Genomic DNA, 22,707 nt, shown 5'->3' on the forward strand with positions numbered 1-22,707 from the left:
GCAGTTGCTTTTGCCTGGGAGGGCAGCAGAGTCTGAGGATGTAACATTTGTGCTGGACCCTGAAGTTAGTGGGAGTCACCTTGGGGAGAGGGAAAGTGACATTTTGTATTTTGCAGAGTTGAGAGGAAGGTGGGAAATTATGAAAGGATGTTGGTCCCACAGCCTCCTCTTCTCTCGGGTGGTTTCATTCTTATCAAGTCTTTGTAACACAGGTTTCCAAGTACCTGGAACACTCGAAAGAGCATGGATCCACCAGGGAAGGGAGGAGCTCACTGGTCCACAAGTCAAAATTCTGGCAAGCCTCAGCTGCTCCAAAAAGTGGTTCTCAGATATTAGTGTGCATAAAAATCCCCTTCGAGGCTTGTGAAGTTAATATCCTGGACAGCAATCGAGGAAGCCCACTTAGAATGGCTGCTCTGCAGTAGCATGGGCATGAACCTGTAAATGAGAAAAGGCGTACAGGAAAGCCAAAGAATTGTCCCAGGCTCCTTCAGCTAAAGACCCTGCCGCCCTTGGTCCATGAGAGAGGCCCTTTTCTCTTTGCTTGGAACTGAGCCGCTTGCATGTGTCTGAAACCAGTCACCTAGTTTCAGAACCAGCTACCTGATGGGAAAAGTATCTTAAAAACTGTTAGAATAAGCAGCTTTTACTTTTTACCAACAAATATAGATGAACAAGAGTGACTACTGTGAATGCTATGGATCTGAATTCATTTAGAAATACCACAACCAGGCCATGCCCTGCCTCGACTACCTCCAAGGGTATCCCCAGGCTCCGGGGCGGGGTGGGGGTAGGTGTCCTGACAACACTCAGCATGCATCAAGAACTACTCAATTTGTCATAGTAGATTCTGCTTAAGGCAGAGAAGCACATTAATAAGATTTACCTCAAGAAGCGGAAAGAACAGTTTTACAACTTGGGAACATTGGTGCTGAAAAGTTTGGTGACAGATGTACATGTTGAATAGCTAGTTCTCCAGTGATGTTTTAAAAAGGTATTATTATACCTGTGTATACCATTTACTTTGGTTAGGCTATTTTTCTCTATTTACAGTGAAACAATGGAAGGAGAAAGTAAAAACTGGAAGTATTTTAACAATTCTTTCTGAAAACACTGAACTAATTGTATGTCTTTGGGTTATTGGGTCACTGGCCACTTAGACCTTTCTCCACTTCTGAGGAATCAATATGAGCAGTAAAGAAAAAATCATGTTATCAAAGGAAAAAAATTGTCTTGACCTTCTTTTGAATGAATTGTTAAAAACAAAACAACTTTTCATTCATAGTCTTTCTGTTTGGATGCCACCAACTATGGCACTGTCCATAATTCAGAAAGTTAACGGCCTTCTTATTTATGATCTGATATTTACAAAGGATCATGGAGAAGGGAGGAAAAGCTTTGTTGCTTTCACATCTGACAGCTATACTTTTCTTTCTTGATATATATCCAGGAAATGTTTGAAAACACAAGGGTTTCTTTTCCTCCCCTCTCAAGAAGAAAATTTTGTTAACAATTTAAAACCAATCATTTAGAAGGACTTAGGTTAGAATCAAATAAAAGACAAAACATCCATCATTTAGACATCATTTACCCTTTCCCTTGGCCTTTTACAGTATCTGGGGTGGGATGAGCAGAGCAAAGTGGAACCTGTGCTTTCCATGGAGCTCTGAATGGTTGCCAGGCACCTTAGTACCTGAATGGCACCTGCAGGGCACCTGCAGCAGTCAGCTTTGTTACTGTAGCACATACCTGAGATAGATAGATAGATAGATAGATAGATAGATAGATAGATAGATAGATAGATAGAGGCATACACACACACACACACACACACACACACACACACACACGCACACAGAGAGAAAATGAATTTATTTTGTCTCATGGTTTTGAAGGTCCCCATCCTGGTCAATTGCTTTTGGATGTGGGTGAGACAGCACATTAGGGAATGGGTGGTGAAGCAGAGCTGCCCACCTTATAGTCAGCATGCAAAAGAGAGAAAGGAAAAGCCTGCGGTCCCATTATCCTCTTCAAGAGAACATCCTTAGTGACTGGAAACCTTCTGTCAGGCTCCATGTCTTACAAGTTTCACTACCACCCAGAAGTGGTGCAAGCTAGGGACCAGCCTTTAACCACATGGGCCTGTGGGGAACACTTGTGCAAATCATGGCAGCACCTGAGCTCTGAGTGGGACCTGAGCATCTTGGTGCTTCAGCTGTACCTGAGTGTCATGTTCCCTGAGTAATCCTGAGCCATGGTTCTCTACCTGGGGGCCAGGCTCCAGCTGGGAGGTGAGATGCAAACACACTGGAGGAGACGTATCTTAGATAAAAGGATACAGAGAGAAAGAGAGCTCCTCTTGTGGTTTTTCTGGATACAATGACTTTGAAACTGGCTAGAGTTTGAGGTAGAATTTTGACTATTGCATTGTGACTTACTCTGAGATGTGTGCTATAAAAGATTACTAACAAAACAACCACTGATTCTGTGCTTTGTGGGATAATAAAACACTGGGTGCTTTCGTGTGTGTTATCTCACTTGATCACCTGTGGAGACACAAGACAGGCAGATTCTCTTGTAGATGAGTCCTGGGGAAACTGCATCTCACTCCAAGTCTTCCAGTTCCTGATCCTCTGCTTTCTCCTAGCTTTGACTTTAATTATATTTTTATCTCATGTTAACAATAATGCCTTATTTTCTAGTTCAGCCTAATAGTCTGAAATTGATGTGTCCAAGTACAAGTCCTGTCTCAATGCTCATGCAGGTGATCGTTTTGGCCCTGGAACTACGAGCAACCCAGAGGCATCATTCCCTATTCAGGATGTCCTAGAAAACTACATTTACTACTTTCAGAGTGTTCATGAAAGCATCGAGCCAACCCACGATATTTTTAGTTTCTATGTGAGTGATGGAACCAGTCGTTCGGAAATTCACAGCATCAATATCACTATTGAGGTAAAGACTGGAAGTTGGAAACGTTGAAGCTTTGACTATTCAATATCTCACCATTAGATAGCTTTCTTTCCATGGACTCAAAAGCAAAGAAGATTGGATCTGACCTTCAATTTTAAAGATCACCCTTAAAATATAACCCTGACCTTCAGAAAACTTGTGGAATTAAGGTTGGCATTTGGGGAAGGTCTGAGTTGGAAATCTGAATTTTCACTTCAGAGTAAAATTTATTCGTTCTGTGTAAAAACAGTTTGTGAGAGTCAGAGAAGCCTTGTCATTCCCACATTTAGATGAAAACTAACATATGCCTGTATTTTCTCTAAAATTATTGTGTGTGGATCTACATGCATACTTGCCTTTTCTTATATTTTAATCCATTCATTCATTTAATTATAACATCAAAGAAACTGATGTTTGATCCTGTTTTCATTTGAGCAATGACACAGTATTGCTCTCCTACTACAGGGAATAAGAGAGATAAAAGATAAATCTCAGAATGGAGTATTCTCTGCCTTGGGAAAACAAAATATATGGAATCTCTAGCAATCTTAAGGAGATTAAGCTGTCTCTAGGAGACAGCTTTAGAAACTTTCCAATATGGTGTCCTTCTACTGGTACTGGGATATGTTTAGGATTTTCTGGCACAGTTCTGAGATCAAATAATGTGTCCTTTAATCCCCCCAATACACTTGTATTTTATCAAATCATATGCCCATATGTTTTGGTCTAGAAAAGGTGCTCATTGTACTTATGGAAGATATCTTAGAAGATTTTTGTAGAATGCCCATTTGCTTCTTTTCAATGGGACATTTTGTTTGTGGGACTTTTTCTTTTGTTTCTCTTTGCAAGCTAATTATTTTCATTAGGAAAATTGTGACACACTCAATGCTATCTTGATAGTGAAAGTTCCTGCAAGAAAAATACCTTCTCTGGGCCCGGGATTCAGCTCAGTGGCACCGCTACCTGCCTTGAAAGTGCAAGGTCCTGAGTTCAATCCCCAGTACCACCAGAAAAAAAAAAAGAATAATACCTTCCTGAGTTCAATCCCCAGTACCACCAAAAAAAAAAAAAGAATAATACCTTCTCTGAATAATGTGCCTGTTCTTTCTTCTTAACCACTGTTTGCATGACACCGAATGTTTTATGTTTTACTCAGAGGAAGAACGATGAGCCTCCCAGGATGACCTTGCGGCCCCTCGGAGTGAAGCTGAGCTCAGCTGTGGCAATAAGCAGTTCTTCTCTGCGCCTGCGAGACCTGGACACCCCAGATAATGAGCTGGTTTTTGTATTGACAAAAAAGCCTGACCACGGTAGGACACAAACTGCTGTGCAGAGCTTCTTAATTGGGGGTGCCTGGTGGGTTATTAGAATGAGCACATAGATTTCAGTCGGTTATTCCTTTGCCTTTCCCATATCTAGTCCATTCTTTGCATCAAAGTATAATCAAATTCACAGCTAGCTAATATTGTTTGGGGCCACAGTAGACACTAGTTGTTTAAAAAGCCTGAATTGTAGGTAATTGGTATCTCTGAAATTTAATTTTAGCTGTTTTCTTGCTTTCCTTTGTAACCTCAAGTGAAATGGGCTTTAGCATTTGCATCTCTTCTTCTCAGAGTAGACATCCTAATTGACAGTCCCAGGCCATCTCAAGTGTGATAGCATGTGAGATGTTTCCAGGAGCTTGTTCCTTTCACAAAGAGAGCATTTTTCCTGCTTTACATCAGAAGCAGAAACTGCTGTCAGGATCTTCCACCCAGTTCTTTCTAAGTGCCACCCCAAGCATCCATTAGAGTGCAGGAGCCTGAGTGGTGTCTCTCAGTCCACTGTAATGCATGCTGAGCTTTCCAAGATGAAAATGCTGCTGTTGATGGAGGGTTAACAGGAGAGGCTGTTGGCCATTACATTTTTAACTTGTCTTCCTTCGCTTTCACTTTCTTTAATGAAGCACTTTAACTGTCCTATTGAGGTACATAACCCTTGAAAACAGAACAATAGCCTTCAATATAAAGATGCTTAGTGTCTTTCTGAATTTCAAAGAAATTTAAAACATTTTCCCATCTCCTACTCCACATGCCATAAAAGAAAGGCAGTGAGTGAAGTGTGCTATTTGTACTTTGCCAAAGTGCAGAAGGAAAAAATAAGGTTTGGATAATGAAATGAGTTTCACTTCATGGAGGGAGATGGTGATTGGGAAGCTGCTGTATTGCTAGATCCATCTGTGTCTCCTTAAGAGATGTTTAAACAGGAAAATAGGACTTTGTCTTATTTATAGATGAGACCACAGGCCAGCACCTGTACTTATAAAATAGTAAGTTGTGCACATCAAGCGCCTCTGAGATGCTTCACATTGTACCCAGACTTAGACTACTTGGAAAACCAATGTTTTGGTGCCATATACAGACTACCATTGTTTCTTTGTTTTTCTTTACTTTCTCCCTCAGGTTATCTTCTCAGGAGACTTACTGCTTCAGATCCTCTGGAGAATGGGACAGTTTTAGACCAGGACTCCTCCTTCACCTACCAGGATGTCCTGGCTGGGCTGGTTGGATACATGCCTGGGGATTCTGGCATGGCAGTGGATGACTTTCAGTTCTCACTTACTGATGGCCTCCATGTGGACACAGGAAGGATGGAGATCTACATAGAATTGCCCATAAGTGACTCCCCCCGCCTGGCTATAAACCAAGGCCTGTGGCTCTCAGCAGGTATCACAGGAGTGGAGGAGACCAGCCTTGGTTCTTCCCTCCTTAACTCTTCTTTGGCCAGTGGAGAGTACCTTCTTCCATTGAACTAGCTCTGCAACACTTGGGGAGGCTGGAGTTTTGGAGAAGTATTTTAGGGATACTAAGAATTATGTGTGACAAATGATGAGCCTTTGAAATTCTTTGAACCAGATCCCTTTGTCTGTGAGTTTGAAAAAAGTTTGTGAAGAGTTCATAGTATTTTCAGGGTCCTCAAAAATCTTCATTTATTCAACTACTCTTAGGCCCAGGTTTCCTGTAGCATTGCTTCTATTTAGCCTACACCATGGAAACAAATAACAAAAGAAATCCAGTAGAATTTTCAAGATGCTTATTAAGAAGGAAAAAAAGGCATCAAAGGGCAATTTGGTGGCTATTATATTTTGAAATATATTATACAAATAATTGAGAATCATTCAGTAAGCTATTCTAGCATCTTTTACAATTTGCCATATTTTAGCAACATTCAATGACAAGTAGCAAGAATTAGTCTTAGACTTGCACTGAAATAGGGAGTTGATTAAGGAGTGGGCTCTATTAGTAAAGTTTCTGATTGCTGGGACACATACCCTCACCCCACAATTTAAAGGAGAACAGGTTTACTTTGGCTCATGTTTTGAGTAGATTCAGTCCATGATCAGCCAGCTCCAAGGCAGAAACATGGTGGGCATGGTGGAGCAAAGCTGCTTAGTTCATGGCAGCCGAGAAGCAGAGCAGGGGTACAGTATGAAAGAGGAAGAGGCAATGGACCAGACATAGACCCCATGTCACACCTCCATGGCTCACCTAGACGTGCCCAGAAGTGTGCCCCACTAATCCCCCACACCAAAGCCAGTCAAGTTGACCCTTCACCCTAACTACCACATAGATCTTTTGTATCTAAGAAGCTATTATTATTCTTAGTTTTGTATCTGTTTTGTACTGAAATATATATGATGTAATATTATTTGAAAGTCTGAAGATTCCCAGCTGTTAGGAATAGGATTTGACTTTACCCTACTTACAAGCTAACACGCTAGCCTCTTAGGATTTCATGGATGATGGTAGACAAAACAAGGTTCTTCCTTCAAAAACAAAGTTCTTTGCTACATCACAGCAGACAATATGGTCATTAACAAGTTTGCATTCGCCCTCTCTGCCCCTCAAGTCCCGTGAGAGTGATGCCAAGGGCCCCTTACAGATGGAGAACCTTCTATATTATAGCAAGCAGCAAATCTGATCTTTGTCATTGAGGAACACACTACCTTACCCCTCCAGGTTACTCGCTGAGAGATGGCCTGGGTAGAGTGGGCAGGGCCAGGTATTCTTGGCATTATCCAGCAAGAACATGCAGAGATGTTCAGGGCCTGGGTTGGCTACCATTCCAAATACCAGGATGCAAGATATGGGTGTGACTAGGATCTACTTTACTGGAATTAACCATATTAATGTGAGAAAATTGCCTGAGAGGAGAGGAAAGGGCCTGGCCCTGAGAAGAGGTGTTTTCAGTAGGGAGTACCCTGCCTGCATCCCCAGCATCAGAGCAGCAGTTCACTCTACTGCTAAGACAGCTTATCCTGGATTCAGAGACACTGATTTTTAGTGTTCCATCTGAGATGGCAACAAGATATGTTTTTGAGTTTATGTAAAGTGCTTTTCTGGTTTGCTAATCCTTAGAACAGTAAATAAATTAAATCCAAGCAGATTTCATCATAGATCTAAATGTTATTTACATCATAGAACTAGGAATTATTCCATAGGTCCAGGTACTGATAGGCCAGTGAGTAGAACAAGCATGGAGAGAGAATAAATATGGATATGAGTAGAAGGGCTCAGATCTAAACCCAAGGGACTGTTTCTTTTGGAGAAATTAGAATTTATTGAGCTGGAGACTGAGAAGGGCAAGTATCTAAGCCCAAGGATAATTTAACTTCCTGTCCCCTAAAATCATTTGACATCCCATTTGAAGGAAACGATGGGGAATGACCTGCTTTTCTGTTCTTTTACAGGGTCTGTAGCACGCATCACAGAACAGCACTTGAGAGTAACAGACACTGACTCAGATGACCATCAGGTTATGTACATCATGAAGGAAGATCCTGGCGCAGGGCGCCTGCAAATGGTCATGCACGACAACCTGGAGCAAATCTCTGTTCACGGCCCCATCCAAGGCTTCACCCAGGCCGACATCAGCCAAGGTCAGCCAGTTCTCCCTCCTCCCCAAGCTTCTGTGGACACCGCCTTGCAGAAGTGAAGTGGGTGTTAAATGCCTGGTAGCCTAGGCAGTAAACTAGGCACTCTTTGTTTCAAATATAGCTTCTTCCTTTTTCTTTATCCAACATTTTTGTTGTTGTCATTTTTTAAAATAGGAAAACTATCTTTCTTAACAAAATACAACCATGTCTTAACATAGCATTGATGAGATTTCTGGCTATTTACAGAGAGAACAGTCATTTTGACTTCTTATGATGCTAGAAAATACATGAATGAAAAAAAATGAATTGAGTTTGGTTGGATTAAGGTGAAAATTATACCTTCCTTAGGTGAGCAATTTATATCTCTTTTTCAGCTCTCCAAAGAGCACAAGTTAATGAACTAAGCAAAATGGAAGGGCATAAATCCAATCTGCCTGGGGAACATTACATGGTTCATCCCTCCTTCAGGAAATGCTGATGTAATGCAAAGCCATAAATGTTAAATGCTACATAGTTACTGTACAGTGCATTCAGGGGTAGAAAGGGGAAAAAGTTACATATGGGAAGGAAAAAAACAGTCCAAAGTCATGTGATGATGTCTAATTCCTTTTAGAGGTGGAAATATCCATGCAAGGAGTAGGCACAAGGGTCCTGCCCAGGCACTAACATGAAACATTGACAGCAGCTAAATTCTCATTGGATTTGTCTGAGCTTTGGTGAAGTGAGTAGAATAAGCAAAGGCATAGTAGTTCCTTAATTATCCCATGCCTCTGTGTCTTGTGAAAATGAGACCAGGAACCTCTTCCCAGGGGTTTGGTTATATTTGCATTGATAGGTACATATAAATGATGCTGCATGCAAGCAAAAATAGATTGTATTGTACTTCTCCCTTTGAGTCCTTTTGACCTTTGTGTGGAGTTTATTTTCGTTCTTGCTTATTTATTTGTCTGCTAGGTATAGCCTGCCTTATTCCATGTATTGGACAATAGGGGGTGAAGAGTCATGGGAGAAGGTGGGCTGCAGGTCTTTGTCCACTTACCTTGGAATATGCTTATACAGTAGGATCCCTCCATGTGCTGCAGGCGTAGTCAGAGCACATTGTACACAGGGCAGTGGCACTGACTAGTTACCCATGGGACCTCCTTGAGACTCAGCTAGATCTGTCACAATGGCTGTGCCTCAACCATAAGAAATGTCACTTGGAAAGAATTTGTTATGAGGAAGTGTTTGGGTATGGGAAATTTGATGGTGGGGGAGGAGAGGGAGTAAACAAAAGCTTTAGATTAAAATGTCAATCTGGTATCAAAGTGAGGAAGGTATAAATTATAAATGGATTCATTGGCCTGAATAGCAGTTGAAGTCCCACTTCTTACTTCAGGAGTAAAAACAGAAAGCACTAATAGCAAATCTTGCTTTTTTTTTCCTTTCCATAGGACATGTGGAATATAGTCATGGAACCGGAGAACCTGGTGGGAACTTTGCTTTTAAATTCGATGTGGTTGATGTTAAAGGCAACAGGTTGATGGACCAGTCCTTTTCCATTGGCGTTTTGGGTAAGAAGGTGCTAGGCTCTATACAAACCACTCAAGCAGTCGTGAAGTTATTTAGTTTACACTGTGCTCACCTTGGAGCTTGAGGCCCCCCTTCACCTAGTTTCGTGGAACTTGAAAATCGTACCCCCTCTGTCACACAGCTCTGGCCCCTCGGTGGAGTCTCCGAGGGACAGATCTGAGCATTGCTGTGACCTTAACTTCTGGGTACTTGGCCTAGGACTGAAGAAAGGAAGCTGAAAAGATTCCATTTCAAATCACTATTTCTGATAATTTCAGAAGACAGATCCCCACCGGTCATCACCACCAATAAAGGGCTGGTCTTGGATGAGAACTCAGTGAAGAAAATCACCACTTTGCAGCTGTCCGCCACGGACCGGGATAGTGAGCCTGCAGAGCTGGTCTACAGAGTCACTGGGCAGCCCCAGCTGGGCCACCTGGAACACGCAGCATCACCAGGTATGTCTGTCATTATCTCTTTATCCGACCAAAAAATGTAATTTAACAAGTGTTGGTTCCAGTGTACACCTCCGATCTGCCTTAGTTGGCATTTATGGTCCCCCTCACTAATTTTGACCATTGTATTCTGCACTGTGTTATTACACTTAGCATATAGTAGAAGTTCAGTAATTTCTTGGTGAAAGTGAATGAAAGGTTACAATTTGGGATTGGGAGCAGAGCTCGGTAGTAGAGTGTGTGTTTAACATGCCCTGGGTTTGATCCTCAGCACTCGCCCCTCCCCAAGTCCCCACAATTTTGTGTAAGCAGTCTTCCCTCCATAAGTAGACAGTCAGTTTCTTTAGAATAAACACCACGTCCTGTTCTATGCTTCCCTGAGCACATGGCACAATGCAGTGTTCTGTGCTTAAAATTTCAATTCAGGACCTGGGGTAGAGCTCAGTGGTGCAGCACATGCTTAGCGTGCTCGTGGCCATCTAGTCAGTCTCCAGGACACACACACACAAACTTCAATTCAATAAATAGTGAGTGAACATGAGTACTGAGTAAGATTGTAGTTTAGATGCTGCTCAGGAAACAAAGATGAATGAGATACAGTCCTTGCCCTCCAGAGTTCTCCACAGGGTGAGATAAGGAGACTGCAAATAAGCATAACTCAGGGAAGACTATGGCAGGTGTTTAGGGAAGGTACAAATCTGGGGTCATAGGAGTTCAAAAATGGGAGACTCTACATCTGGGAGAAGTGTACAGAGATGCACTTTAAGAATATATTTAAGAATATCCTGGGAAGATAGAGTTTGGGGGGCAGGATTTGTGCAGTTTCCAGAAATGGAGTGGCATGGAGGTGCTCTCAAAAAATGATGAGTGAGCCAGTTGAGCTGAAGCACATATTCTGAAGATATTAGGAGACAGAGTTGTGGGTAGCCTGAGATTTTATGGAGGGTCCTCTAAGCTAGGGTAGGTAATCTCTACTTAATCTGATAGGTAACAAGGAGTCACTGCTAAATTTTAAATAGGGAAGAAAGTGAAGTTCACTGGGAAGTGTCCAGCAGGGTGAACTGGAGAAAAAACAAAGGGTTAAGGTGAGGTGGACAGGAATGCCACCTAGTAAGTTGTCAGCAGATATTTGTTGGTTGAAGGAAGGAAGAAAAGAATTTCAGAGGACAACCGATAGAATTTGGTGACCAAGTGAATGTGAGGGACAACAGATAATTGCTGAATAAATAATCTAAGAGTAGAATGGTCTTTATTTCTTTGAACACAGAAGCAGGGACAGCCTACTGGAGATTTAGATCTTCTAGTTTTCTTTGGATTTTAAGTTACAGATTCTTCATTCAACTAGGGAAATTTCAAAGCAGGGGAAGTGCTTGCCCTTATAATACTCATTTTCTAAGGAAGGGTGTCAGATAATAAATAAACAAGCAAGCAAATAGCATCACGTGTCAGGTGGTAATGAGTGTTTGGTGGGCACATGGGAGGCAGAGAGGAAGGGAACTCTTCCCTGATAATAAGATGACATTTGAGCAGTGCTATGAATAGAGGGAGGGAGCCAGCTAGCTGATGAATAAGGAAAGAGCATTCCAGACAGAGGATCAGCAAATGTAAACACCTGAGGCTGGACAGTCAGGCATATGGAGTTCAAGACTGTTAAAGACAGAGCAAGAACGCAGTGTGGCTACAGCAGGTGAATAGGAGGAAGGGTGGTGAGAGATAAGCTTTCGAAAGGAGGCGTATGACTGGTGGAGGGGGTGAGGGAGAAGTCTTGTGGGGTCCAGGCTGATGGAGAGGTGGTGGGTCCTGTCTAACCTCCTGTATGCAGGAGGCTTTGTGGAGGAATGGACAGATTGGCTAAAGTCTCTAATGCAGAGTAAGAAGATTAAAGCAGAGGAAACCTTCTTCTTTGTCCCAAAGTTCCCGGGGTTGTATGCAGATCAGCACCTCTAAGACCTTGGCTGCATCCACTAATTGCTTCTGCCAGAATTTTGTCAGGTTGCTGACTATAGCTCTCCAACAGTGTGAGGGTAGGTCTGGCTGTTGTGTTAGGCAGCTGCATGCACACTGCACAGAGAGTTCAAAAGCTCTGAGCTTTGGGCAAGGTGCTGCCAGGTACCCTCCTGGAACCTCCCAGCTCTTGCTTTCCTCTGACCCCAGGCTGCTCAAGAGTCCTGTGCCAGGTGGTCAAATTCACCTTTTCTTTTTCACATCTCTCAGGCTTTGAAGCTGGTTGCCAAGACCAAGCCAGCTCTGGTGGGATCACACTCCTCCCCACTCCAACAGTGGAGGGATGCTCTGCTTCCCTTACATGCTCTTTCCTGACAGGCCCAGCTTCCTAATTCAGGTGCTTCCCCATCCCTGCCAGTTTCTCCTAATCAGCCTCTTTCCAGTAACTCTAAGGAGAGTAGATATGAGGATCCAACCCAGTTCTCTTTATCTTCCCCACTGCCAATAAGGTGGGGCACCCAACCCCACCCTGAGCCATTCCTTTGCACTTAGCCAGGATCCTCTTTCCTTCTCTCCCCTCAAGTGAGACCATTTTCATGGATTTGATTCTCTTTACCTGTGGAAGGCTGGCTTTGGAGGAGGGACACTTAGAGGGCTCTTCAGCCTTTCTGAAGGCAGCCCTCCATGGCATAGAAGACAGCCCGTGTCTCACTGGGTGAGGCTGGGGCCAGCAGGAGTTTAGGTTGGGGTGGGGCCTGTTCTTCCCAAAAGCACAGGAAACCCTTGTGGGCCAGTGTCCTCAGTGTGGCTCTGAGCTCTTTAGGGGCCAGAAGCCTCCTAGAGTTAGCATTGGCCCTCAGTGTGGACAGACACTGGTGACACTTGATGGCTTCCCATGCTGTGGACTTGCCCTCACCCTGATGGAAGTCCTCTTTTCTTCCCTTGAGGAGCTGTTGGCCGCTATGTGCCTGTTGGACCCCTGCCAGAGACAGGCCTGAGCTTCCTAATAGAGGAAAGGCTAAACCTGGATCCAGTCCCTGTGTATGCTGTCCTCCGAGGTCAGGGGCCACATCTCACTGCAGAGCTTCCCTCCTCCCCTAGACCCCAAAGACTCTTCTCTTCAGAATTTGGAATAAGTTGGAATAAACAGTAGTATTAACTAAGATGGAAGCTAAGAGACTTCAAAATACACTAGCTTAAACTAGAAATTCATTTTCTCTCACAGAATTATCCAGAGATAGCTGGCTCAGAGATCCTCAACAAAAGGCTCCCATTCCTAACTCTACTGCAACTGTTTTCCCACCAGCAGGAAGGAAGATCTGGCCACAGGAACCCACGTCCATTTCTCTTTTAGTCACATTGCTTGGAGAACACTCGTTTTTCTGTGGTCATATTCACAAGGCTGAGAGGTAGCTGACACATCGCTCTAACTGGCCCAGTGGTCAGGAATCCTATGGTTTAAGCTGGGGGAGACTGATGCTGGAATATAGTGATCTCCAGCACAACATCGGTTCTGGAGGGAGAGGGCGTACGGTTGTCACCCTGACTCAGATGAGGGGAGCAGTGGTAGCTGAACAAGCCTTTTGAGGACACAAATGTGGGTGCTGACTGTCCTAAATGAATAGGTGAATTCCTGAGCCAAATATTTGCCTAAAGGCCAGTAGTGCTCTTGATGAGAAACAGTGACCATGGCACCTGATCCAGAACTGAGTCCCTGTCTTGAGTTTCATTACAGAAAGTCCCCAACTCACAAATGAGTTCCATTCCGGGAGAACATTTGTAGGTTGGATTCGTTCATAAGCCAAAGTGAGTCTTATATACCTTTGACACAAATATACAGTGTAAAGCATAGAAAAACCAAACACACATACAAAAATACCATAAACTATTTTAACTTTTACAGTTACCTTAAAATGGTGGTACATTACAGCATCTAGGGGATCACATGGAGTGAATTGACAAGAACAGAATTAATTACTCACTGGGGAAGGAGGGGTCGGCAGGAGATGGCGGGGCTGAAGACCATCAGCAATAGGAGATAGAGGGCGAGATAGAATTTCACTCCCACTTGATGCTGATGACACAGGCTTTGTGATGGATTCATTTCTGTCTACCCTCCTGAAAAAATGATCCAGTGATGTCTGGGTAGTGGCTTTTCTTTTGCCATCGTAGCTGATCCTGTAGCACTGGATGGCATTCTGTGCACTGCACAGTAAGCACACAGCAGCACAACTGTGATGATATCTGGCAGACATCTGAGGTACTTCCATGATTTGTTTGCATCTACAAATGTTCCTAATGCGAGGTCCATTCATGTCTGTGAAAGTTCGCAACTCAAATGTTCATAAGTTTAGGGACTTACTGTATTTCCAGTACAGCAGGTACTGTGTCACCATGGCTCCATTAAATAACCTTACAGCCTGCAACTCTCAACACCTTATTGTTTTCATGTCCCCACAATCCCCAGGTGCTTCAGGAAGAATTAGTAGGTGCTGTTTCTGATACCTTAGAGAGGACTTTCCCCTTACCAGTACAGTATACTGTCCTGAAGGGACAGAGTGGCTTCTTGGGCAGGCCAAGGAAAGTCCCTTATGTGTCAGAATTCCTAAAAGCATTTAGGGAACCTTGGAAAGGTCCTCTGTGGATGAGCAGCCAGGTGGCCCCTTTTTACATCAGTGAGTGCAGTCATCCTTGTTGAGACCACTGGAAGGCAAACCTGAGCCACTCAGATGAAGGCTTCATGCTTAGCAAGGGCAGGCAGGATTTGGCTCCCGAACCACAGAACATGTAACAGAAGACACCAGTGGCAGGTCTTCCTGATTCTGTTTATGACCAGCACTGATTGAAGAGCAGTGTGGTGCACAACACATAGCTTTAGCCTCTGCTAGTCATGGGATAGGAGATGTATCCATTCCTGCCCTCTTGGGGACTTGAGAGGAGCTCCAGAGTGTTTTTTCCACCAGTCTGAGAGCTGCTTATTCACCTCAGGAGGTGATCTTGCTCTTAAATCATGAAACCAAGCAAATGATTGTTGTTCTACCCTCAACAAAGGGTACCCTCATCAGCTCCTTACTAATTGGCAAATGACTTACTCATGAACGTGAGGACTCTCCAGGAGGAGCCTAGAAGTCTTAAGGGTCCCCTGGCTGTTGTGAAGTCTTGCATCCAAGGAATGATCTCTTGCTAAGAGTTAACTCATCACAGTGCTACACCCAACTTTCCCACATTGTACTTTGTACTTAAGGCCAAGCCCTCCCTTCCTGAAGGACCTAAGTGAAAGCTGCTGATGAGGTGTACTTCCTTTCCAGTAAGTGTCTCTTCCCTTCCCCTCACTCAGTTAATTAACATAGTTGTTGGCCTCTTAAATTCACTTCTGAAAGTCCTCAGGGAAGTGGGCATTTTGCTCAGAAGCCGTGACATCCCTGACCCAGGTCTCAGAATGGAGCAGCAGCACTGTGAGAGCCCATGTGGCATGTGCCGAGGAGCACACTGCACTGCACTACACCATTAGAAGGCGAGAGGTCAAAGTGAGGGTTTCAGGGTAATATCAGGGGCTTTGACCGAGCAGCCCCATGAACAGACTATCCCTGCGTTCAGGCTGCCTCCTGGGGTGAATGAGCTCTGGGGAGAGAAAATTCCCTCAGCTGTGTACTCTGGGTCTTACCACTCTGAGTCCAGTTCTTTGCTAGTTTATGTCTTTTAGAAGGCTGGTCTATACAGGACAGTCTCCTCCACGGTAAGACTGCAGGAGGGAGCACTTCTCCACTGCTGGCTGACTAGTTATGACTGTGGTTTAAGCAGTTTGAGAACCACCAAATGAAATGTTATTTTTATTCGCCAGATATAGAGTTCTCTTGTTAGTACGTCCACTCAGTTTCCTTTATTAAACATACTGCAGAATCCACGTATCTTCAAACAGGACCACTACTGCACAGATCAAATAAGATCAAATGTTGTCATCTGCCACTTTATCTGCTGCTGCTGAAGTGACTATACTGTTTTAGTTTTAAAGATTTTAAAGATAAAATACAATAAAAAGGTAAAATAAAATAAGAGTCTATGTTGTATGACTTGTAGCTTATGTGACCCAGACAGCAGAAAGGGGAGGTCTACCAGGGACTGGAAAACCAGCAGGGTTAATGTGGGTCTCTGTAATGGCAGAGACATGGTTTACCCAGCATGTTGGTGACTAAAAACACTTTCCATGGGATTAAAAGCCTTCAAGTATTTCAAAAAGCAAGTCCCTGCTGTGACAGCCAGTAGGGAAATATATCACTGGAAATGTATCATCACCTTGCCAGCAAGTGAGTAGCCGGTGCCTTTCAAAACCCAATTAGGAAGGTTAAAATTTTTAAAATAAAAAGTATATAGGAATGGAAAATCCGTGTTCAATAGAACCTCTTAGATACAGATTATAGTCCTTGAACTTAAATACATTCACCAGGTGTGGTTGAGCACCTTCTGTGTCCCCTGCACTGTTGTAGGTGCGCATCAATGAAGAGACCAGAGGGGCCGAGGATTTAGCTCAGTGGTACCGCACCTGCCTTGCAAGCACAAGGTCATGAGTTCGATACCCGGTACCGAAAAAACAAAACAAGAAGCCAGAAACATCCTTGTTCTCTTGAAGCACCTGTTTCACACCGGCTTGTTACCCTCTGGCATGAAAGTATAGATATGATTTAAATAACAGAAAACCCCCTCAAAATCAGCATTTCTGATAATAAAGAGGCTGCAGTTTAAAAAGTACTTTAGAAGAAACAATTTAAAAACCTCCCAGAGTTGTTACTCCAACATATATTAGCAAGCCTGACATAGCATTATACCCATTAAGCCTAGAACTCTCAGGTACTTTCAGTGAGTATATAAAATGTTTCTGCCACTTTAAAAAAAATAGCATGGCAGTTCCCTCAAAATTAAGTATATATTTATAAAATGGAGTACTAGCCAGCCATAAAGAAAGATAAACTAGAGTCATTTATAACTAAATGGATGCACCTTGAGGCCATACTCTTAAGTGAAATAAGTAGGACACACCTGTGTAAATATCGAATTGTTTCTCTGATGTGAGAAACTGAAAGTGCAAATGAGGACCAAAATGCATAATAGATATTATGAAAGAGGAAGAACATGTTCAAAAGGGGAGGGGAACTAGGGAGGGGGAGTAGGGGAAAGGAAAAAAGGAAACAAAGCTTATGTAAATAGGGAGGGGTGGAAGAGTTTAAGGGAGGGCAAGGAAATGAAAAAAATAAGAACCAAGATATATCATGTACAGGCACAGATTCTCAATGATGAATGTGATCATAATGTATACCTAAAATGTACCAATAAACTCAAATGAAAAATTAGGCATATAACTAGTATATATTCCAGCCATTCCACTTCTAGAGATTTACCCAAGAAGAATGAAAACTGATGTCCATACATAGAAACATTATTGTGCACAAATTATCTTGGCAGCTTGATTTGTTGTGGCCCCAAACTGAAAGTCCAAATGCCCATCAGGAGATGAATGAATAAACAAATTATAATGTATCCACACAGTGGAATACTACTCAGTTTTTAGAAAGAATAAACTATTAATACACGCTGAATCTCAAACTAATTATGCTAAATGAAAGAAACCAGACACAAAGTAGTACATACTGTATGATTCTATTTATAAAAAAGTAAAGAACCAATCTATGTTGATAGAAACAATTCATTGGTTACTTTGGGATGCGGTAAAGGATGGAAAATGGAAGGATGGGAAGATTTTGAAGTGTCATTTGACATTTTTCAAGTAATGGATGTGCTTACTGTTTTGATTCAGATGGTAGTTTCGTGGGAGTGCCAAAGCTTGTGAAATTGTGTACTTCAAATATGTACAGTTTATTATATGTCAATTTTACTTCAATTAAAAAATGTTTGAAAGTTCAATTCCTTTGCACTTACTTAAACATGTTCTATGTGTGAGTATGTGGTCTATTTTGGAGAATGACCCATGTGCAGCTGAGAAGAATGTGTATTCTGATTTTGTGGGGTGGAAGACTCTGTAAACATCTGTTAAGTTCATTTGTTCAAGAGTTTGATTGAGTTCTAGTATTTCATTACTTATTTTTAGTCTAGTTGATCTATCTATTTGTGACAGTGGGGTGTTGGGGTCCCCCACTACAATTGTATTGGTGCATATATGGCTTTTCATGTCCGTTAGTATTTGTTTTATATAGTTGGGTGCACTAGTGTTTGGTGCATAGATATTTATGATTGTCATCTCTTCCTCTTGGATTCTTCCCTTTACAAGGATGTAGTGTCCTTCTTCATCTCTCTTAATTAGTGTTGGTTTGAAATCTACTTGATCTGCCAAGAGGATAGCTACTCCTGCTTTTCTTCGGGTTCCTGTCGCATGCAGTATTGTTTTCCACCCTTTAACTTTCAGTCTTTGAGTTTCCTTTTGAATTAAGTGTGTTTCTTGTATTCAGCATATTGTTGGATTTTGCTTCTTGACCCATTCTGCCATTCTATTTCTTTTGATTGGTGAATTGAGACCATTAACGTTGATGGTTATAACTGAAACGTATTGACTTGTCATTGCCATGACTTTTTCTTTTTGTTGGGTTCTCCCCCTTTACATTTAATTTCTTGTCATGCCAGATGGGTTCATTCTGCTTTGCTTCCTGGGGTTGTGATCCTCAATGTCTGTTCCTAGGCTATTGTGTAAAATTCTTTGGAGTGCTGGTTTGGTATTCACGAAGTTCCTAAGGTGCTCTTTGTCATGAAAGTATCTTATTTCTCCATCAATTTTGAAAGCTAGTTTTGCAGGGTACATCAATCTGGGTTGGAGGCTGTTTTCTTTTAGGGCTTGGAATATGTCACTCCAAGCTCTTTTTGCCTAGATAGCCTCTTTAATAAATGGTGCTGGAAAAATTGGGCTTGAACTTGCCAAAGATTAAAACTAGACCTGTATCTCTCACCATGCACTAAACTAAAATCAAAATGGATTAAAGATCTAAATATTAAAATAGAAACTCTGAACCAGGTGGAACAGAGGTTAGGTAGGACCCTTGAAGACATCAGTGTAGGAAAAGATTTTATGAACAAAACCTCAGTTGCCTGTGAACTAGCACAAACAATCAACAAATGGGATCTCTTCTTATTAAAAAGCTTCTGCACAGCAAGAGAAACCACCAGCAGTGTGAACAGACAATCCACAATGTGGGAAAAAATCTTCACCTGCTCTTCCTCAGACAAAGGTCTACTATCTCCAATCTATAAAGAACTTTAAAAGATCAGACCCCCCAAATTTAAAGACCCAATCCAAAAATGGGCATCTGCAATGAACAGACATTTCTCAGACAAAGAAGTAGAAATAGCAAATAAATACATGAAAAAATGTTCAACGTCACTGGTCATTCGAGAGATGCAAATGAAAACAATGCTGAGATTCCACTTCACTCCAGTAAGAATGGCTGCTATCATGAAATCAACCAATAAGAAATGCTGGCGGGGCTGTGGGGAAAGAGGAACCCTGCTCCACTGCTGGTGGGAGTGTAGACTGGTGCAAGCACTGTGGAAATCAGTATGGAGATACCTCAAAGAACTAGGACTGGAAGTCCCATTTGACCCCGCTATTCCACTGCTGGGGATCTTCCCCAAAGAATTAAAAGAATCATACCACAGTGATATATGTGCACCCATGTTCATAGCAGCACAGTTTGTAATAGCTAAAACTTGGAAACAGCCCAAATCCCCATCAACTGGAGACTGGATAAAGAAAATGTGCTTTTTTTTATAAAATGGAGTACTACTCAGCCATAAAAAATGAGAAATTAGAGACATTTATAGCTAAGTGGATGCACATTGAGGCAATACTCTTAAGTGAAATAAATAGGACACAGATGTGTAAATACCAAATAGTTTCTCTGGTGTGAGAAACTGAAAATGTAAATAAGGACTAAATGTATAATAGGTCATGTGAAATAGGAAGAAAAGGGGCAAAGGGGAAGGAAGTGGGAGGGCTAAGGGAAAGGATAGAAGGGAATGGGATTAATATGAGAAAATGGAAAAATAGGAACAGAATTTTTGTAAATAGGGAGGGCTGGAGGGGTTGAAGGGAGGGCTGGGCAAGGGTGAAAAGCAAGAACCAAGAGAGACTATGTAAAGGTGCAAATTTCCAATGATGAATGTCATTATATTGTATACCTAAAATGTACCAATTATTAGAATGAATAATCGATAATGTAAAATAGGAAGAAAAGGTCCAAAGGGGTAGGGGTAGTGGGAGGGGCAGGGGAAAGGAAAGAAGGGAAAGGAAAAATGCTGAGAAATGGAAAAAATGGAAATAAAGTCTTTGTAAATAGGGAAGGGTGGAGGGCGTGAAGAGAGGGCTAGGAATGGGGAAAAAATAAGAACCAAGATGCATTATATAAAGGTACAGTTCCCAATGAGAAATGTAATTGTGTTCTATACCTACAATGTACCAATAAAAGAATTTAATACAAAAAACTAAAATAAAATAAAAGAAATCGGCAAAAAAAAAAAAAAATGTTTAAAAGAATCAATCCCAGAGCCTCCTTCCCACTAGGAAGGCAAAATCTTAGTCATAATGTCTCAGACTTGCATAAAGGCCACACTGAATTAGGTGACCAGTTGATTGTGAGATGCCAGACAAGTATTTTCCCATGAACTGGGAGGACGTATCCACAGTGAGAGGAAGAGATTTAAATTTTGCAGTGCAGCCAGTCTGAAGTTATTCAATTTTTAAAGAATGGTATGGATTTCTGTCCACAGCCACAAGACAAAGCAATAAGACAGGGAACTGCATTTCTTGCCTGTCAAAAACTGATGTAGCAAGCACGGAAATATAAAATGCCTCATCAGAAAATTAATGCCCCAGTATTCAGAAGTTTCTTGTATTTGGGTGACATATTTCAGATGATAAAAAGACATGCAAATGTAAGCCATGGGGGTTGATTATTTGCCTTTTTGAAAAGAAAGCAGTGATACTGATGTCATACTTAAATATATAACAAAGTAGAGTCTCTGTTGTTTTTACTTAATAGAAAAGCCAAACTGCTTTCTGCCAGGATCAACATTGAAAAACAATAAATCCCAGGATGTAGCGAATGAATTTCAGGGCCAAATTTAAGGAATAGATTAAATCTATGAATTCTCCTATCCCTAGAATCAGGAAGAGTTTATGCCAGGGGACTGAAAGATATGATTTTGTTTCAGGCTTGACTGGCAGCACAATATGAGCCCCCTAAGATATGGATTCTGGACTGTTTTGCTAAATGTTCTTAGACATCTTACATCATAGAGATATTGTGCATTTGTGAGATTCCTTACCATTATTTCAAATTGCTTTAGCTTTTTGTTCTTTTAAAATGTCACAGTAAATAGATTTAACATGATTTTTTCCTATATCATATTAAGAAAGAGTATTGTTTTTCTAGGTCGTTTTCAATTTGATATAAATGATTATTCACATCCCAAAGTCATAAAGTAGGTTTTGTTACTGCCTGACTGGCTACAATAGTATAGAGAAGCTAGAATCACAGACATGAGAATGGCAAAGGACCTTGAGAGATATCCAGTGAAATTATGGTAGCCAGGTATGTCTTAGTTACTTTTCTCATTGCTTAGGCAAAATGCCAGATACCCAAAGTTAGAGGAAGAAAGGTTTATTTAGCTCACAGTCTGTGGAGGTTTCAGTCCATAACTGGCTGGCTCCAAGACAGGGTAGCATAATAGACAGACATTGCAGAGGAAGAGCAGTTCATGGTGCGCAGAAGGTAAAAAAGCAAGCAAGGGGACCTTAGCAGCTTTTTTCTGCCCCTTTTATATTTTATTTAGGCTACCGAGATTAGGGTGGTGCCAGACAAATCAGTGGACTGATTCAGTAATCACCCACCCTTAATCCTAGCACCCTTAATCCTAGCATTGTACCATGAATCAGTCACACACTCTAAATTCAGCCTTCTCTGAAAAAGCTCCGCTTATGACTGCCTGAGGCTTTGGGGGGACATCTAGACACAAGCCATAACACCAGAGATAGCTCACTAATGACAGAAACAATGCTGTGTGTGCCCAAGATTTATAACTCCAGTGTACAAAAGCTAAACCATGACACAATATTAAAAGTTAGGGCAGATTTTCAGAAAGGACTTTGAGGTTATAGGGAAATGTAAAACTTATGAGAGAGGGATTTGGAAAATAAGCCAGTGGCTCTATCTTTCACAGATTTTACCTTTATACATCAACCCCAAGAGGATGGAGAGTAATGTTTAATGGACACCTGCTGTTGGCTTGGCACACAGCAGAAGCCTCAATAACAAAGTTAACATGTGCTCTCGCAGAACATATGCCACTGTAGGAAAAATCCACACAACCTACCACAAGGTCTTCGAAGGCAGACCCTGCAGACTGTATGGAAAATGCAAAAGGTCCTCCCTGGTGGGAGCATGACATTTCCCTAGTGTGACTAGCATTTTGACTCCCTTCCTGTTTCTCCTCCCTTTCCACTAGGTGTCCAGATTGATTCCTTCACTCAAGCTGACCTGACTCTGCAAAATGTTCATTATGTCCATTCCAGCAAGACTGAGAAGCATTCTGATGCCTTCAGCTTTGTGCTGTCAGATGGGATCAATGAGGTGGGTGAGGGCTTGGATTCCATGCCCGAGTGAGTGTTGATTCCTTTCTGTCTTCTTTGAGAAGAGTAAGCAGAGAGATTGGTGACCTGAAAGCATCATTTTCCTCTGCTCTCAGCAAGAAGCAGAGGAGCCTCTGACTGCTGCCTGGCCTCCAGCCCGAGTCCTCATTCTTGGGCTCCTGCAGGCCAGCAGTGGTGAGGAGGAGAAATCAAGAGCACCTACCCTCCACGAGTGGGGTGGTCCTGGAGACAGATGTTCCAGC

General features: G+C 42.1%; 1 protein-coding gene across 9 annotated transcripts in view; it reads left to right on the forward strand.

Annotated features, from left to right (window-relative positions):
* Positions 1 to 22,707, forward strand: part of Fras1 (Fraser extracellular matrix complex subunit 1) — a 444,408-nt gene that overhangs the window by 353,842 nt on the left and 67,859 nt on the right. For all 9 annotated transcript variants that reach the window (XR_015452892.1, XM_087215885.1, XM_087215884.1 and 6 more), the window contains 7 exons: positions 2,765 to 2,955; positions 4,109 to 4,262; positions 5,394 to 5,657; positions 7,682 to 7,870; positions 9,301 to 9,420; positions 9,697 to 9,876; positions 22,321 to 22,445. Coding sequence is in view for 8 of the 9 variants with exons in the window: in XM_087215885.1 (XP_087072011.1) it covers positions 2,765 to 2,955; positions 4,109 to 4,262; positions 5,394 to 5,657; positions 7,682 to 7,870; positions 9,301 to 9,420; positions 9,697 to 9,876; positions 22,321 to 22,445 (1,223 nt within the window). In the remaining variant the exon portion in view is untranslated. The remainder of the gene's footprint in view (positions 1 to 2,764; positions 2,956 to 4,108; positions 4,263 to 5,393; positions 5,658 to 7,681; positions 7,871 to 9,300; positions 9,421 to 9,696; positions 9,877 to 22,320; positions 22,446 to 22,707) is intronic.

Source organism: Heterocephalus glaber, unplaced genomic scaffold (assembly GCF_053883595.1).
Source record: "Heterocephalus glaber isolate CG9 unplaced genomic scaffold, H.glaber_assembly_v1.0 deba00001454, whole genome shotgun sequence".
Taxonomy (NCBI): domain Eukaryota; kingdom Metazoa; phylum Chordata; class Mammalia; order Rodentia; family Bathyergidae; genus Heterocephalus; species Heterocephalus glaber.